At 46.9% G+C, this 18,585-nt stretch overlaps 1 protein-coding gene across 3 annotated transcripts; it reads left to right on the forward strand.

Annotated features, from left to right (window-relative positions):
- The first annotated feature begins 323 nt into the window (after nt 1–323).
- CNPY2 (canopy FGF signaling regulator 2) lies at nt 324–18,285 on the forward strand. 3 transcript variants are annotated; one of them, XM_079966441.1, is made up of 6 exons: nt 324–457; nt 8,321–8,448; nt 10,925–11,040; nt 12,000–12,197; nt 12,556–12,652; nt 17,959–18,285. In XM_079966441.1, exons 2-6 carry the CDS (start codon nt 8,349–8,351, stop codon nt 18,000–18,002), a joined length of 555 nt encoding a protein of 184 aa, XP_079822567.1. In that variant the 5' UTR covers nt 324–457; nt 8,321–8,348; the 3' UTR covers nt 18,003–18,285. The 3 variants fall into 3 exon arrangements, with proteins under 3 accessions (XP_079822567.1, XP_079822568.1, XP_079822566.1); XM_079966440.1 differs by lacking the exon at nt 324–457 and adding an exon at nt 580–854; XM_079966442.1 differs by lacking the exons at nt 324–457; nt 12,556–12,652 and adding an exon at nt 576–854.
- Nucleotides 18,286–18,585: the final 300 nt, after the last annotated feature.

Consider the following 18,585-nt stretch of genomic DNA (forward strand, 5'->3'; position numbering starts at 1 on the left):
ATAACAATGGAATAAGACATCTCTATTTTCATAGGGGAAATGTTGGAAAGTACAGCTTTGTGAGGCTGAGCCTGCGCAATGAGTTCACCACAATCTTGCTCTAGCCTGTTAAAGGCAGACACCTGGACTTTTAAATTTACCCACGCTCGGTAGGCTCCCTGGGGGCGTGTGTCACTCTAGATTTTTTCACAACTCTATGGGACGGGGCTTCAGGCGGCGTTCCTAGCGCCACGCTTCCCGGGGAGCGGAAGAGCCACGCCCACTCTGGCCCCTCGGACTGCTGGGGGACGTGACGTTTCGAGGCAGCCCCTCCCACCTCGCCACGCGAGCCCGCCGCGGCCCTCGCCGAAGGGTCCTTACGGGAGTCTGAGGTGTCCGTGGCAAGCGCCTGCTCCGAAGAGCAGGGCCAAGGTTTCCAGGGAGGCCGCGAGGAAAGGCTGCTGATACGAGGAGAGAGGTATCATTTTTTAGCGTCCTCTTTTTGTGTGGGTGGCGCGGCCGGTGGAGTGGGATTCCGAGCAGGCGGGCGTTGGCCACCCCTAGAGGAAGATTTGGAGGCGCTCGCTGCTGCGGCCGGCGCCGAGTGGTGGGGTTCGGGCGGACTCGGGTAGCGTCGTGGGAGGAGGCGAAGCCGGCCAAGGCAAGGCGAGGGAGTACCTATGGCGGGTACCATTTCCAGGCCGGTGTAGTTGGCGGGAATCGGGAAGGCAACGGGTCAGACCTCATCCCTGCCGCGCACCACACACTGGGAGGCTTTAGGGAAGCCGGCCACCCTCCCCTCGTCTCCGGTCCCCCGCCTACAAAACGCGGGAGGGAGCGACCTACCTTGCAAGGTCGTCGTTCGCGTGTCCAAGGTGAAGTACCAGTTCGATACGATGCAGCAATCTTTATTGTCATTGTCCCATACAGAACAACGAAACTGAAAAAAACTACATCAGACATCCAAATAATAATTATAATAATAATAATAATTTATTATTTATACCCCGCCCATCTGGCGGCTTCCAACAAAACACTAAAATACATTAACCTATTAAACATTAAAACTAGGGACGCGGGTGGCGCTGTGGGTTAAACCACAGAGCCTAGGTAAAGGTAAAGGTACCCCTGCCCGTACGGGCCAGTCTTGACAGACTCTGGGGTTGTGCGCCCATCTCACTTAAGAGGCCGGGGGCCAGCGCTGTCCGGAGACACTTCCGGGTCACGTGGCCAGCGTGACATCGCTGCTCTGGCGAGCCAGAGCCGCACACGGAAACGCCGTTTACCTTCCCGCTGGTAAGCGGTCCCTATTTATCTACTTGCACCCGGAGGTGCTTTCGAACTGCTAGGTTGGCAGGCGCTGGGACCGAGCAGCGGGAGCGCACCCCGCCGCAGGGATTCGAACCGCCGACCTTTCGATCGGCAAGTCCTAGGCGCTGAGGCTTTAACCCACAGCGCCACCTGCGTCCCCTAGGACTTGCCAATCAGAAGGTCAGCGGTTCGAATCCCCGCAACGGGGTGAGCTCCCGTTGCTCGGTCCCTGCTCCTGCCAACCTAGCAGTTTGAAAGCATGTCAAAGTGCAAGTAGATAAACAGGTACCGCTCCAGCAGGAAGGTAAATGGCGTTTCCATGCGCTGCTCTGGTTCGCCAGAAGCGGCTTAGTCATGCTAGCCACATGACCTGGAAACTGTACGCCGGCTTTCTCGGCCAATAAAGTGAGATGAGCGCCGCAACCCCAGAGTCGGTCACGACTGGACCTAATGGTCAGGGGTCCCTTTACCTTTATCTATTAAACATTAAAACCTTCCCTAAACAGGGCTGCCTTCAGATGTCTTCTAAAAGTTTGGTAGTTATTTTTCTCTTTGACATCTGATGGGAGGGCGTTCCACAGGGCGGGTGCCACTACCGAGAAGGCCCTCTGCCTGGTTCCCTGTAACTTGGCTTCTCGCAGTGAGGGAACCGCCAGAAGGCCCTCAGTGCTGGACCTCAGTGTCCGGGCAGAACGATGGAGATGGAGACGCTCCTTCAGGTATACTGGACCGAGGCCATTTAGGGCTTTAAAGATCAGCACCGACACTTTGAATGGTGCTCGGAAACGTACTGGGAGCCAGTGTAGGTCTTTCAAGACCGGTGTTATATGGTCTCGGCGGCCGCTCCCAGTCACCAGTCTAGCTGCCGCATTCTGGATTCAAAAACCAACAAACCTACTATCCCAGCCTGGTTGTTGTTGTTGTTTAGTCGTTTAGTCATGTCCGACTCTTCGTGCCCCCATGGACCAGAGCGCGCCAGGCACTCCTGTCTTCTACTGCCGCCCGCACTTTGGTCAAACTCATGCTGGTAGCTTCGAGAACACTATCCAACCATCTCGTCCTCTGTCGTCCCCTTCTCCTTGTGCCCTCCATCTTTCCCAGCATGAAGGTCTTTTCCAGGGAGTCTTCTCTTCTTATGAGGTGGACAAAGTATTGGAGCCTCAGCTTCAGGATCTGTCCTTCCAGTGAGCACTCAGGGCTAATTTTCTTAAGAATGGATAGGTTTGATCTTCCTGCAGTCCATGGGACTCTCAAGAGTCTCCTCCAGCACCATAATTCAAAAGCATCAATTCTTTGTCGATCAGCCTTCTTTATGGTCCAGCTCTCACTTCCATACATCACTACTGGGAAAACCATAGCTTTAACTATACGGACCTTTGTTGGCAAGGTGATGTCTCTGCTTTTTAAGATGCTGTTTAGGTTTGTCATTGCTTTTCTCCCAAGAAGCAGGCGTCTTTTAATTTCATGACTGCTGTCACCATCTGCAGTGATCATGGAGCCCAAGAAAGTAAAATCTCTCACTGCCTCCATTTCTTCCCCTTCTATTTGCCAGGAGGTGATGGGCCCAGTGGCCGTGATCTTTGCTTTTTGATGTTGAGCTTCAGACCATATTTTGCGCTCTCCTCTTTAACCCTTATTAAAAGGTTCTTTAATTCCTCCTCACTTTCTGCCATCAAGGTTGTGTCATCTGCATATCTGAGGTTGTTGATATTTCTTCTGGCAATCTTAATTCCGACTTGGGATTCATCCAGCCAAGCCTTTCGCATGATGAATACTGCATATACCGTATTTTTCGCCCTATAGGACGCACTTTTCCCCCTCAAAAAATGAAGGGGAAATGTGTGTGTGTCCTATGGGGCGAATGCAGGCTTTCGCTGAAGCCTGGAGAGCGAGAGGGGTCGGTGCGCACAGACCCCTCTCGCTCTCCAGGCTTCACGGACCTCTCCGCAAGCGGCGGGAGCGCTCCCACGGCTTGCAGAGAGGTGCCTGCGTGCGGAAGCCTGGGCGCGCCGAGCTCAGCGCGTACAGGCTTCGCGGAACTCTCCGCAAGCGGCGGGAGCACTCCCACGGCTTGCAGAGAGCTGCCTGTTTGGGGACTGGGGTCGGGCCTCCCCCGCTCCAGCCCCACGCCTGGGGGGGGGGAATAATTTTTTTCCCTTTATTTCCCCCCCAAAAAAACTAGGTGCGCCTTATGGGACGGTGCGTCCTATAGGGCGAAAAATACGGTAAGTTAAATAAGCAGGGAGATAATATACAGCCTTGTCGTACTCCTTTCCCAATTTTGAACCAATCAGTTGTTCCATATCCAGTTCTAACTGTAGCTTCTTGTCCCACATTGAGATTTCTCAGGAGAGGTGATCAGGCACTCCCATTTCTTTAAGAACTTGCGATACAATAATCTTTATTGTCATTGTCCCATACAGAACAACGAAATTTAAAAAATCTACATCAGACATTCAAAAACCAACAAACCTGCTATCCCAGCCTGGTTAGCTCCCTAAAAAACTCTGATACCCCATCATTAAATACAATTTACTCCCACAGAGACTACCGTACACTGCGTTTAAAACCAAAATCGCATTTGAATAGAAACTGTTTCTCAGGCGACTAGTCCTAGTCTTTATAACCCTGTACCTTCTTCTAGAAGGCAAAAGCTGAAAGAGATCATTTCCGGGGTGCGCACTATCCTGCACTATCTCTGCAGCTTTCTTATGGCAGCTGGAAGCATAGATTGGATCCAAGGTGGGAAGAGTGCACCCAATTATTCTCTCCGCAGTCTTTACAACCCTGGATAGCATTGTTTTTCCCCTGACTGTGCAGCTCTCAAACCACACACACAGACAATAAGTTAATAAGTAGGCGAAGTTTCCACAAGACCCGACGCCTTGTATAGATTTATATCATCTTCTGCCCCTGCAGCTGAGTTATTTGCAGGAGCAGCGTGGATAACTCGTGCGGTGGCAATCTATATTTTGTGCCTGAGCTTTCGGAGCCCGAGCTAAACTCGTGGCCGCACGACTCTCCATTTCAATTGGATGTGTCATTGGGAAACTTCCGAGATAAAAGAGTGTGGAAGGCCGGGGCGGGGGTAGAGTCGCTGCCCGCCAAGCAAACCATGGCGGGCGGGTGGTTGGAGTAAATGGGGTTTTTTGCTTCAGGTAGGTCCTTGTCTTTCAGCAGGAGAGCATCTCCTCCTTGCAGATTGGACTCGGAGATCTGCTACTTGCATTGACTCTGCAGGACTGGAAGCGCTTCTAGAAGGTGTTGGCAAGGACCTGAACTTGTCACCATTGTTGCTTATACAGTTGTACCTCAGGTTACATACGCTTCAGGTTACATACGCTTCAGGTTACAGACTCCGCTAACCCAGAAATATTAGCTCGGGTTAAGAACTTTGCTTCAGGATGAGAACAGAAATCATGCTCTGGCGGCAGCAGGAGGCCCCATTAGCTAAAGTGGTGCTTCAGGTTAAGAACAGTTTCAGGTTAAGAATGGACCTCTGGAATGAATTAAGTACTTCACCCAAGGTACCACTGTACAGGTACTTAGTGACAAAGTTCCCTGAAGGGGCTGGCCACTCTCCAGTCATAGCTGTCAACTTTTCCCTTTTCTTGCAAGGAATCCTATTCGGAATAAGGGAATTTCCCTTAAAAAAAGGGAAATGTTGGCAGCTATGTCTCCAGTTTTTAGAGACAGCAAGGTAGCCAGAGTCAGGAAACTGAGAAACTGGAACTAAGGGTCTGGCGATGATCATAGCAGTGACCTTTGCCATCAGGGTGACCAGGGTCTCATGGGTAAGAGGTGCAGCTCTTGCCAACACTGAATCCAAAATTCTACGTGCCATACCAATCATGTGTTCCTGAGCATCTCCCATGTGAGAGGCATGGAGAGGGTTAAAGATCCATGCACAAGTCAGGGAGAGCAGGGTCAGTGTCGTTTTTTTCCTCTTTAGTCCCAGCTCCCACAGAATTCATGCCACAATTGGACCTAAGGAGTTTGATAGGTCCACGTATGGCCACGAATCTTCTCAAGGCATTGATGAAACTGATAGTGCCTATGGACTCATTGATCTCGATGTGGAATGCACAGATACTCAAACACTGCCCAGCACTTATTGTTAGCTTGACCTCCCCTTGTCTTGCACATAGCCATGCTCCAAGGTCCAAAGACATCCAGACCCACATTAGCAAAAGGTGGTTCGGATGCATGCAAAGCAGATTGACATGTTCATTGGCTTTGCTCCTCTAGTAGTGTGTTTATGGTTGCAACTGTAGGCTGCAACACTAAATGCTCTTAGGAGATCTTAGAAACAACTCAGTGCGACTTGATTCTGCACATTGTGGCTGTGAGACGTCAATGCCTTGCCTTTTGAATCTGCCCATATGAATATTTTGATCCATGATTAAAAAGAACTTGGAAAGAACTTCAGTCCAGGTGGCTTGATTAGATAGAAGACCTCTGTACTGGTAATGGAAAAAAAATCAGTAAATACAATTTAAGAAAAGGAGATCTCTATGAAGACTTTGACACTGTAGAGTTGCCATTCCTGTCCTATGGAGTATGAGGGACTGACAGTTGGCACCTTTTTCCAATTTGATGTAAGATTAATTCAGTCTCCGCAACCAAACCAATACTTGAAATTGGAGAATTAGTGCACTTCCTCCAAGATGCTTGCAGTACACACACACACTATATGCATTTCCAACATCATATTTTGTACTAAAGGCCATATATTTTTGTATGTTTTCAATTTTGTTGTTCTGTATGGGACAATGACAATAAAGATTATCGTATCACAGGTGTGGTGCTGCTTACCATACGTTTGTAGGTGCGGGTGGAGCAAAGGGCTTACCTGCAGTTATTTTGAGTAATGCATGTCTGTGAAAAGCACCTGGCAGGGCTTTTGGCTTGAGTGATATATGTTGAGTTGTGACCAGAAATCATTGCAATTTTTGGACATGTATATGTACAGTTCCTGCCAACCTAGCAGTTCGAAAGCACGTCATAGTGCAAGTAGATAAATAGGTACCGCTCCGGCAGGAAGGTAAATAGCATTTCCGTGCGCTCCTCTAGTTCACCAGAAGCGGCTTAGTCATGCTGGCCACATGACCCCAGAAGCTGTGCACCGGCTCCCTCGGCCAATAAAGTGAGATGAGCGCCGCAACCCCAGAGTCGGCCAAGACTGGACCTAACGGTCAGGGATCCCTTTACCTTTACCTATATGTGCAGTGGGGGACAATCGTGCATATGAAACACAGTCTTCAGTGCATAAAAGGCATATGTGAGCCCATCCTGAGACCACTATATGCAACATTTCTTGAAATAGGTGCTTCATTCTTTCCCTGTTGTGATTGCCATACATTTTGTGTTATGGTGTGGTTCTGTTTTTAAAGGTTGAGATGCTTATATGTAATTGGATATGAACGTTGGTATCCTTATCTGTGTTATTGGATAAAAATACCCTAGTACTGACAGGGGTTTTTTTCTGCTTGAGCTTAGAGCCCAACTCTCATTTCAATTGGATGTGTCATTGGGAAACTCTGGATTCCACAGATTGCAAGCTACTGAACATGTATTTTGCACGAGGGCATTGAAAACCCAAGTTCCATGTACAGCAAAATAGCAAAGTCCTCTTTGGACTATACCACTTTTAATTGCAGATGAGTGAATGTGCTTTTTAAGTTCTCCCCAACATGGAGGGGGGGGGACCTATAAGAACCTCCCTACATAAAAACAAAACAAAAACCCTAATCAGTGGATGGTCTTCAACGACGTTTTACTTAGAGTAGACTCTGGGACACTAAGATTTTGGCTTGCTAGACAAAACGATCTCCCCCTCCCCTCCACTTGTGTTCTGTTTGAGCGTTCTTCTGACGCACCCTCCGGGAGCCAATTTTGGGGAATGCAGGAGTGGGGCGGGGGGGGGGGGAATCTTTGTTGCAAAAGCAGAATCACTGGTTGATTCCTACCCATTGAAATTAATGAACACAGCAAAGTTAGGTCCATTAATTTCAGTGAGCCTATTCTGAGTAAAACCTAGCTGGATACCACCAAATGTCCTCTCCCTCATATGTCTGCTACTTCTGGGGTGCAATAAAAACACCTCTCCCTCATAGGCCTGCTTCTACTTCAATAGAATTCAACCCCCTACCTTTCTGTGGAAGCTGCCCAGAGTGGCTGGGGAAACCCAGCCAGATGGGCGGGGTACAAATAATAAATAATTATTATTATTATTATTATTATTATTATTATTATTAGTCAGAAGCAGTGTGGCCCTAGAAAGTTTCTATTTCATAATTCTGCTGGGTATATTAGGGTCTCATAACTTTGCTGGATACATTAGGTTCTCATGGGATTTAGCTTAGAGGTGCGGGAAGTGGGATCTGAAAAGGTACAAGGATATGGAGGTAAAATGAGAGTCCTTTTAGGAGTGAAGAGTGTTTTGAAATCCAGGAATGTAGCACTACTTACAAATATTAGCTGGCAGAGAGATCTCTGCCTATCCTCTGTTAGCTCTTGATGGATCTGATAGGTGTGAACACTATGCCCAAAAGACTACATTGCCTCTTCTCTTGGGAGCCGTCCAGGAGTTTTTCATATCTTTTTCGGTTCACCCATTCCCCCACCCCCCACTTTTGTGTGTTGAATTTGGTTTAGCAGAGGGATTATTTTTCTTCCTCTATGGAAAGCATAGCAAGCTAGCAAACATTTAAAACAGCCTCAGAATAACTGCTGCCGTTGGCCTGTCACACAGAGGGCACTTTGTATTCTAAACTTGAGCTTGAGAGGTGGGGATAAATGCTAGCTTTGAGAGTGTTGCTTAGCATAATAAGTCGTACTACGGAGCCCTGACTGAACACAGCCATTGGCCTGCTTGCTTGCATGTGGCTCATGAACACGTCTCCATGGCTGTGGGAGGTTAGGATGAGATTCCTGGTAACGGAAGCAGTTTGCTTTTGGGGGGGGTTTGCGAGCTAGCTAGATAATTGGTTCCATGCAGCCCTGGGATAACTTCTGACTTTCTGTGCAGCTTGTGACACTTGCCCACACCCTTGAAGATGAATGGCTGGATTTCAAGCACGGTTTGCCTGTCCGCTGCCCTCTTGCTGCTGTTGAGTGGTGCTTTTGCCCGGAGGAGCCAAGATCTCCGCTGTGGAGGTAAAGCAGACTCTCTCATAGCAATCTCATTAGGAAAATGGGTGGTGGAGCTTGAGAAATACAGAGCAGCAAAATAACATTGCTTACACCCAGTGCTTTTTTTTCCCCCCTAAAAAAAAATGTTTAGGGGTACTCTCATTTTCCTACTCATATTGAAATACTGCCCATCAATGAGGCCAAATTTAGATTCACAAAATGTTTAGGGGTATGTGTACCCCTGCGTACCCCCCAGGAAAAAAAGCACTGCTTACACCACTCTCTGCCTTTAAAGAGCCTTTTCCACATTGATTTGGCACCTGAAGATTCTAGGAAATGGACCAGGGTGCCCAGTCCACTCACTCTGTTGCAGGGTGTGATGTGCAATGGTGGTAGCAAACTTTTTCAGGGTAGCCTGTCTCATAACAGATCAGTTCTCATTGAGTGACCCCCACAATAGTAGTCTGAGGGCACCTAGGTACATAGTTTGAAATAAACATAATGGTTCCATTCCTGTGTATGTAGGAATACAGTGGTGCCTCGCAAGACGAAATTAATCAGTTCCGCGAGTCTCTTCGTCTTGCGGTTTTTTCGTCTTGCGAAGCACGGCTCTTAGCGGCTTAGTGGCTATTAACGGCTTAGCAGCTATTAGCGGCTTAGCGGCTTTAAGAAAAAGGAAACAAACTCGCAAGAACTCGCAAGACATTTCATCTTGCGAAGCAAGCCCATAGGGAAATTCATCTTGCGGAACGACTCAAAAAACGGAAAACTATTTCGTCTTGCGCGTTTTTTGTCTTGCGAGGCATTCGTCTTGCGGGGCACCACTGTACGCTGCATCAGTTTGTTCTCTAATTGTTTTCATCATTACTTGGAGATGAAAGGTTGGCCACGGCAAGGTCTTATCCTAGGGATGGGCAGCTGGTGGCATGGCTCAAACAGGCTCCAAGGGGTTTTTCATTTGGCCCCTGTGATCTGGTCAGATAACTGGTCAGCCTGGACAGCTCAGTTGGTTAGAGTGTGGTGTTGATAACACCAAGCTTTCAGTTCAATCCCTGTGTATGGGACAGCTGCAGATTCCTGAACTGCAGGGGGTTGGACTAGATGATCCTCATGGTCCCACAATTCTACGATTCTGTGATCTCAAGGGCCTTCCCTTTATTAGGCACCTCACCAGCTTTTTGGAGCAAAAGTGACCTCTACACACTTCAGCTATGTGCAACAGGACTTGGCAACTGAGATGCATAAGAAGGGTGTTTGACTCTTTTAAAAATCCTTTGCCTGGGTCTTGGGAGTAAGTAGCTGCCATGCATATTAAGGGGACGACTTTGCCACTGTTTGCTGCTATTTCCTGAGGAGGAGGCTATTATAGAGACCCTTGCCTGAGTAGAGTGACTCAGTTGGGCAGAGCCCAGCGTTCCTGGGCCTTCAGTCCTTCTCAGTTCAAAACAGGGTTTCCCAAACTTCGGTCTCCCAACTGTTTTTGAACTACAGTTCCCGTCATCCCTGACCACTGATCCCACTAGCTTGGGATGATGGGAGTTGTAGACCAACAGCAGCTGGAGACCCAAGTTTGGGAAACCCTGGTTCAAAACTCCTGTTAAGTTCGTTCCTGACTGAGGTGAGGAACCTGTGGCCCTCCAGATGTTGTTGCAGGACAATTTCCATCATTCCTGATGAACGGCCACACAGGTTGGGGCAGATAGAAGCTAAACAGCACCTGGAAGGCTACAGGTGACCTGTCCCTGCTTTCCCTGCATGCCTGAAGCAACATCCTTCCGCTCGCAATAACATAATTGTCTGGCCTACTTAGAGGCTGCTGAAAAGTGACATTGAAATGGCATAACCCTTTGAGACGTTACGTGTCCATGCAAATCAGCCCAAATGTGTGAGATTCGACGGCTCCAGCACCACACATCCCTGATACAAACATTACGCCTCACTGTGTGGAACACTGTCACACAGAAGCATTGCTTGGCAGTGTCCACATGGGAGTGTTAGCATAACTACCCATCCCCTGCTATTGTATTTTCCATTTTTTGGGGGGGTTGCAAGCACAAGTCCCAGAAGCAACAACTGTTGCTTTAGTAGTCTTGCTTGCTGATGCTACGCCAGAGGAGAAGGAAGAATAGGGGAATAGAGAGTGCAGTTGTTTTGTTGCCCTCAAGGCCGCTGAACCAACTGATGTTGTGCCAAGCTCAGGAGCTGTCAGTTTTACCTCTACTTGCTTTCACTCCCCTGCATGCATAACTTGCCTAGCGTAAATGATAAATTCTCCTATCAAGTGCTGCAAATAAATTGTTGTTACAAGACATAGGCAAGGCATATTTTCATTTGCAGTATGCTAGGTTCTGAAGAATGCATTTGTTCAGCTGCCAAATCTTGAGAATGTTCCTGGCATCGAGCAGTCGATCATGATATTAATGTAGCTGTTTTCCTGAGTGCTATGATCAGTACTGCTTCTTGGAGCTAGTTTTTCTTACTTTTTTTTCTTTGGTTTTAGCATGCCGGGCACTGGTGGATGAGCTGGAGTGGGAAATATCTCAGGTAGATCCCAAGAAAATGATCCAGATAGGTTCCTTCCGCATCAACCCAGATGGAAGCCAGTCCGTCGTGGAGGTAACGTGTTTCATGCTTGCCCTTGATTGGCTGAATCTCTGGAGACTATTGTGGCGATCTGACAAATAGGAAGTCAGGGAGATGGTTAGCACCCTGAAGAAATGTGTGGGGAAAACCCTTGTGCTGAGATTTTAAACTTCTGGTGAAAGGGAATTTATTTTTTATGGGCGGCATCCAGTCCTTTAGCTTTTCTGGCACAGTGGACTTCTGTGTGCAAAATGGAACTTCCTGTCCCCTCTAGCACACTGTGCACCCTCAAAAATTGCTCTGGAGGTTTGCTCTGGAGCAAATTTTGGGGATGTGCAAGGGAAGGTGAAGAAACATGAATCTGGTTGTGCCAACAGAATTAAGCTCATGGAGCACTGGCTACATCCCTGCATTTTTATCCTTTTACATCTCTCAAAGCAGCCACCAACAATAAATAGAAATTAATAATTGTTATTTATATTAGGTGTGGGGAACTTCTGGACTTCCAGATGTTGCTGAACTACAGCTCCCATCATCCCTTGCCATGGGCCATGCTTTCTGGGGCTGATGGGAGTTGTAGTTCATGGAGGGCCAAAGGTTCTCCACACCTAAAACAGAAATTTCAAATTCTAAAGGTGCAGCTAAGAAGGGACTGGTGAGGAACATGGAGCCCGTGAGCGGGGGAATATAGAGTTTTCAACAATAGTTCCACATAATTTCTTTATCCCTAGTTTCAGTAACGGAGCCAGATCTTAGTGGCTGCCGTTGGTCCTTCTGTTTGGCGACTTAGGTTGTCACAGAAAGATGCAAACTAAGGCAGTCATTACAGTGTCCTCCTTTTGGTAAAACGGCAAAATGATGGACCGCTCCTCAGTGATAGGTTGTAAGACGTGCATGGTGTCCGAGGAAAATTTCGTTACAATAGGATGTGATGAAGGCAAAGGTGGGGGAGGCTTTTCCCACCTTCATAGCAAGCTGCCATTCCTCCACAGGTGCCCTATGCCAGGTCTGAAGCTCACCTGACGGAATTGTTAGAGCGCATCTGTGACAAGATGAAAGAGTATGGCGAAAAGGAAGATCCTTCCACCCACCGGAAAAGCTATGTGAGGGTGATGTCCCGCGACGGGACCAAGATGGACCTTTCTCAAACCAAATTTGATACCGATATGACATCAAGCCTGAAGTTTGCGGTGAGTGATGCAGAGAGTGAAGCTGGGTGTGGGACTCGATGGCCCTTGTGGTCTCTTCCAACTCTATGATTCTATTCTACTTGGCTGCTGGAGAAAAGGAGACTCCAGCGGAACCTCCTGGCTGCAACCTGTAGCCTCTTTTCCTTCCGAATTCTATCTTAATACTTGCAGCTGATTATGGTGACAGACAATCAATGCTGCAGTTGCAATGGTATAATTACAGCCACAACTCTGGACCAGCTCCACGCTTTGCAATACGTATTAGGGAAGTGGAACAGCTAGCTGGTGCCTACATCAAAGAACGTACGTTGCAGGCATGATGTATAGCACGGCTGACTTCCTTGGTTCCCCTTTGCAGTGTGAGAGTATAGCTGAAGAATATGAAGATGAGTTCATAGAATTCTTCTCCCATGAGGCAGAAAATGTCAAGGACCGACTATGCAGCAAACGAACAGGTAAGCAAAGGACTAGGCTGTTTGCAGATCAAGCCGGTCAGTAATTCACTCCGTTGAAAGCTGGAGTCAACTCTTTTATTGGCGAAACGTGATCTTTGCAGATTTGGCTGAGTTTCAGGCCTTAGGAGCATAGCAGCTCTTGCCCTGTAGCCCCTACTCCATAAAATACAGTGGTACATCGGGTTACATATGCTTCAGGTTACATACGCTTCAGGTTACAGACTCCACTAACCCAGAAATAGTACCTCGGGTTATGAACTTGGCTTCAGGATGAGAACAGAAATCGTGCTCTGGCGGCATGGCAGCAGCAGGAGGCCCCATTAGCTAAAGTGGTGCTTCAGGTTAAGAACAGTTTCAGGTTAAGAATGGACCTCTGGAACGAATTAAGTACGTAACCCGAGGTACCACTGTATGTTGCTGAGATTAAAAGTCCCCATCTCCCTTTTATGTCTCTTCCTCTCCTGGGGTTCTTGCAAGCAATCAGAGACTGCACCTGCAGGCAGCCTGCCTTTGATTCTCCTGTTTCACACCTCTCCTGATTCTGGGAGTCATGGGGAGACGGGACACCATTGCCTCTTTATTAACCTGACTGCCAACTCGCCTGCTTCAGCTTCAGCCTCTGATACCCAACTTCTCTCTGCCACAGACTCTTCTCAACTCACTGAGCCCTGTCACTCCTTCAACTTCTGACCCCTTCTCTTCCCAGTCTTCTCCCTCTGAGCACTCATTGTTGTCCCACCACCGCTACTTCCCAGGCTCTGAGCCTTCTTCCCTTGGTGGTTCCCCAACTTGCTCCTCCCCCTTTTCCTCAGTGTCCAACCAGCCCATGGCATAGGCCATTCTTCTGACAAGGAGGCACAGCTCTGTATTCCAGGCAAGAAGCACCCTCCTTTTACCTTGCAGTGAAGCCAGTTTTCCAACACGGAGAAAATGCCAGTGTAGCCACTAGCTTCCATTTTGGGGCAGTAGACAATCAGTCACAAGTACAAAATGGCAGACATTGTTAAGCAGGAGTCATCCCGGCTTCCTTTCAGGCATCTTTTAAAAGCTGCATTGTTCAGACAGCTTTTGGGACATGATTTAAAAAACAAACAAACACTATTATTTATTGATAACCTGAAATAGCAACTGGTGTTTTTACTGTTGCGCCTGCGTTTTTATGTTTTACACTGTTATTTTCTGTAACAGTGCCATTTATGAATACAGTGGTACCTCTGGTTACGTACTTAATTTGTTCCGGAGGTCCGTTCTTAACCTGAAACTGTTCTTAACCTGAAGCACCACTTTAGCTAATGGGGCCTCCTGCTGCTGCCGTGCCGCCAGAGCACGATTTCTGTTCTCATCCTGAAGCAAAGTTCTTAACCCGAGGTACTATTTCTGGGTTAGCGGAGTCTGAAACCTGAAGCGTATGTAACTTGAAGCGTATGTAACTCGAGGTGCCACGGTATTTCAATGTAGAAAATAATCAGGGCCATCTTGTCTTCCTACGAACCTGCTTTCGATTTCTGCTCTTGTTGACTAGTGTTAAGTTCTTTCACCCGAAGTTCTTTCAGCTGGATAAAATTGTTGCTCAGCAAGGGTTTGGAGAACTGAATTAATTTTCCAGTTGACGAATACCATTCAAATTGGTTGAAGGACCTTGATATCACTAAAAATAAAAGGGACTTCTCTCCCTCAAACTTCAGAGAACAGGCATCTCATTCCATCAAGCTTCAGTTTGTCTCAGAAGGGGAGTAGCTTTAGTTCAGTTCCCAGCTAAACACTGCCTGATTAACAAACCTTTGACTTTGCCCCCTTCTGAACAGTTGCTGTACTGAGTTTCTAGGAAGAGAAACTTCAGGTAGGATTTTGGCCGCGCTTTGACCTTGGAGAATGTTCCTAGGAGATAGATGACCTTCTTCTCCTGGCACAGCTTCCTGTACTTGGCTTCCTCTCTCCACGCTTAGAAACAGTAAAGGCAGCTGAACTGAAACAGGCTGGTGCTGTTGAGCGGAACCTCTTTTCTTACCTCCTGGCAATGAGTCAAAGTGGCTTCTCTCCCACCACAACCTGTCCTTGGCATTGCTTGCCAATTCCCCATAGCGTTCTGCAGTGCCTCACAACACCCATAGAATGGCGTCCTGCAGTAACTGGAGCTCACAGATGCCAAGAGAACAGTGCAGGTGCTATAAATAGTAAACCTAAAGGGTTCTCCGTGGCCTCGCCTCGCATCCCTGCCTTTTTTTGCTTCAGGGATGTCACTCGTGGCAAGTGATTCCCTTGGTCTGCCTTTCCCACCTCAGTGTCTCTTGAGGCAGAGCAGGCAATATAGGAGAAGGGAGGCTGCTCTGCCTTTATTCACCTGGAGTCAGTGTGGTCTTCCGCCCCACTGTTTGCTATTTGCAGTGGGAGGAAAGACTCCAGAAGGGTAGGGTGAATTTGATCAGGAGTGCAGCAGGGGCAAGGAGATGAGACAGATTCTTTTAACTAAGTGACAGCCCTGGAGAAAACCTTAGTCGGTGTTGGCCAAACTTGGCCCTCCAGCTGTTTTTGGACTACAACTCCCATCATCCCTAGCTAACAGGACCAGTGGTCAGGGATGATGGGAATTGTATGTAAAAACAGCTGGAGGGTCATGTTTGGCCACCACTGTTTTGCATAGGGTTCTTTTCCACAAGAAATGAATGGATAAGATTGAAGAATACGTTGTTATCCAGCAGATAGGAAACCACAGGTTGTTGACCAGTTTCAAGTTTCAGCTTTTCCATGTGCTTTGTTTCTGTGTTCAGACACTGCACCAAACCATGATTTCAGCTTGCAAATTTAAAACAGTGAGTACCAGGTGTTATAGTAGTTTAGAGTGGGGAAACCCAGGTTCAAATCTCTGCTCACTGCTTAAACTTACTAGATAAATTTGGAGGAAGGGTAAGATACAAATAAGTGAGACGAAGCCAACAGAGGCACACTTTTGTTTTCCACTTTTTCTGCATTTGGCCTCAGAAGTTCACTCCTGATTATCTGGATGCAAAGGTATGACTATTGGCTATGGTGAACGTGGGTGGCACGGTGGTGTAAACCATTGGGGCTTGGGCTTGCCGATCAGAAGGTTGGCGATTCCTATCCCCGTGATGGGGTGAGCTCCCTTTGTTCTGTCCCAGCTCCTGCCAACCTAGCAGTTCAAAAGCGCGCCGAAGTGCAAGTAGATAAATAGGTACCACTCCTACGGGAAGTTAAATGGCATTTCCGTGTGCTGCTTCGGTTTCACTGGAAGCGGCTTAGTCATGCCGGCCACATGACCCAGAAAAACTGTCTGTGGACAAACATCAGCTCCCTCGGCCAGTAAAACGAGATGAGCGCCACAACCCCAGAGTCGTTCGCGACTGGACTGTCAGAGGTCCTTTACCTTTTTATGGTTTGTCAATTCACGCTGAACTGTAATCTTCCATGGCTTGAATTGAGCTTGTTTGGGCACATTGTGGCTAAATGAAACTGTTTGATTGAAGGTTGGCGTACCGATAATGCAAAATATGTAAAAAAAAATACATTGCTCTTGCAGAATTGTCTTTGTCCTTGATTTACCTGCCTTTTGGGTTTGGGCTAAGCAACACCTTATTAGATACCTACAGAATGTTTTCGCTGTCCTAGAAACTCAAATTACCTGGGCATGTGAAAGTATGCTAAGAGTTGCATTCTCTGTAGTTTCTTTTTTCCTGTTAATTTCTTGGTCAGTTTAGGAAAGGTCTTGGAGCCAATAAAACAGACAAATGAAAAGTCTCTTCCTGCCTTCACTTTCCTGCTGGATTTTCACTGGCTCTCAGAGGAGTGACAAGCAGTCTGTTGCCAGGGGTCCGTTTAGGAAACTGCCTCTTCCTGTAGCACTGAGCTATTTTTGGACTACGAACCTGACTGTGTTGTTTTAATCTGACCTTTACCCTCCAGTGTTTGAGGGTTGGAGGCATGCCACGTTGGCACAGCCAAAATGCAGCACCTATTTCTGACCACCAGGTCGTAACAGGCTATTTGTAGTACCCAGCCAAATAATTAACACACAAATCCACCTGATTTTAGGCTCAAAGCCAAGTTGAACAAAGAAGTCTAGCCAAAGTTGATTCTTTATGATCACCTATTACTTTTACAGAACAGCAAGGTGAGGATCATAGTTGCTGTAGGCCTGTAGCAGTGGCTTAATAATTGGCTGTCACCCAGATCAATTGCATATTCACCTGATCTGTTCATACTATCACTTCGCCAGAGTCCTTGGGATTGCATGGCTAGTCTCATGATGTTCATGATGATTAGGAAGATAAGCTAACCCTGTTTGATCCTGTGGCCCGAAAGCAATTGCTGAGTCATTATTGATTTAATCTTCCCTACAGAAGAGAAAAGGGTGATTCGAACTGTGAATTTTATTTGTGGTGAAAAGTTTCTTGGGCAAGACCTGGCTGTGAGAAAAAGAGCAGAGGCTGACAGAGATATTTCAGCAAAGGACAATTTAGGATAGCTCTTTAATATATTTGCAACTCGCGGTGCACCAAGGTGAACGCAACCCTTTTTATCAAAAGCTCAGAACTGCTGGGGACTTCAGAAATGTATTTGTGTATGTGAAACAGCTCACAGGTGGATAATATGGCTGGCAGACAGCATCTGAATTGATGACCCATGTGCTGTGCAGATGTGGGATTGAGGAACAAATTTTTAACCCTTGGATGAGGAGTCCATACTTTTTTGTCCATTCACTAGCAATTCTGTTAGAACAAACTCTGCAGTAAGCTCTGCACAGTGGAATAACTTTTTACAAGGGGAGTGTTTTAAAATGGACTTTTTTTATCAGGAGCTGTTAGTATGCATGACAGAAATGAAAGTTGGTAGGGTTGGAGCAGTGAAAAGGAGCAAGCTAGAGTACAGAAGACCTCGCCCAATAAAATGTTGCCCGGTGATCACCACATCGCGTTAAAATGAGTTCCACTTTGTCCACACACCATCAGTCAAATATCAGCACCAAATCTCAAGTTCAGCTTCAGAAAATAAAACTGAAAACAATTGCTGAGATTTTTAAAAAGAAAAGGTTGTGTTATGAAAATTCTTTTTTTTTTTTACATTACAACATTTAGATTTACTCTACTTTTGGATAAACCCTCATTTTGTAGGGGAGTAATTCAGACTGAGAACTATTGGTTTTTTGTGTAGAGTGAAGAAGTACAGCCATTACACCTTCTTGTGGGGACTGCTGCTATGATATAATATTGGGCAAGTTTGAATCAGCTCTGTTGTCTATCTGGAAGTTCCAGTTCTTGTAATGAACTGAATTGTCTGTGCTTCTGTTGTAGATCTGTGTGACCACGCCTTGCATCTCCCACATGATGAACTATGAAGCGCAAAGGCCTGCCTGGTCTGGTGGATGAGTTGGCAAAGTCCTTGTAGACCACCTCCTTCTTCCTAGCTCCAATAATTATTGTCCCAGCAGCCTTTGGGGGGGGCACACCTTACAATCTGTAAACAACATTGTATCTCTAAAAGAAAACACAAACAAAGCTTCTTTATCAAAATTTTAAAGCGAATAAGTGATACAGTGTCACTCACCTGACTTTTTAGAAACCCACCATTATCAGGCCTTTTCTGTTTGCTGTTTTTAAAGGGAACAAGAGACACTTCCATATGTGGACCCAAGTCTTGTTTTTTTCTACTGTGTAGCCCATTCCTCTCTCTGTGTGTGTTTTAATACTTAGTGGCTATGTGCAGGTGAATTGCTCTGTTGGTCGGAGTCAGGAGACCAGCAACACAGCTCCTGGGTTCATTTCAAGCTCTCAGAGGCAGAGTTCACCCAAACTTGAATAGAAGAACTTGTTGTGTTCCATTGTGGCTCTGCTACCACCTTATCATGACACCGGGCAAGTCATTTAATTTGTCTATGCAATCCGTGCTTTGAGTGCAACGAGTGGGGGAGTATGAACATA

The sequence above is a fragment of the Podarcis cretensis genome (genome assembly GCF_951804945.1).
Source record: "Podarcis cretensis genome assembly, chromosome: 2".
Taxonomy (NCBI): domain Eukaryota; kingdom Metazoa; phylum Chordata; class Lepidosauria; order Squamata; family Lacertidae; genus Podarcis; species Podarcis cretensis.

Bases quoted from the DNA above. Each gene is read 5' to 3' on its own strand.
- CNPY2 (XM_079966441.1), top strand. From the start codon at position 8,349: ATGAATGGCTGGATTTCAAGCACGGTTTGCCTGTCCGCTGCCCTCTTG. The intron at 12,198-12,555 runs GTGAGTGATGCA...TCCCCTTTGCAG, and splicing joins CATCAAGCCTGAAGTTTGCG to TGTGAGAGTATAGCTGAAGA. The intron at 12,653-17,958 runs GTAAGCAAAGGA...CTTCTGTTGTAG, and splicing joins ACTATGCAGCAAACGAACAG to ATCTGTGTGACCACGCCTTG.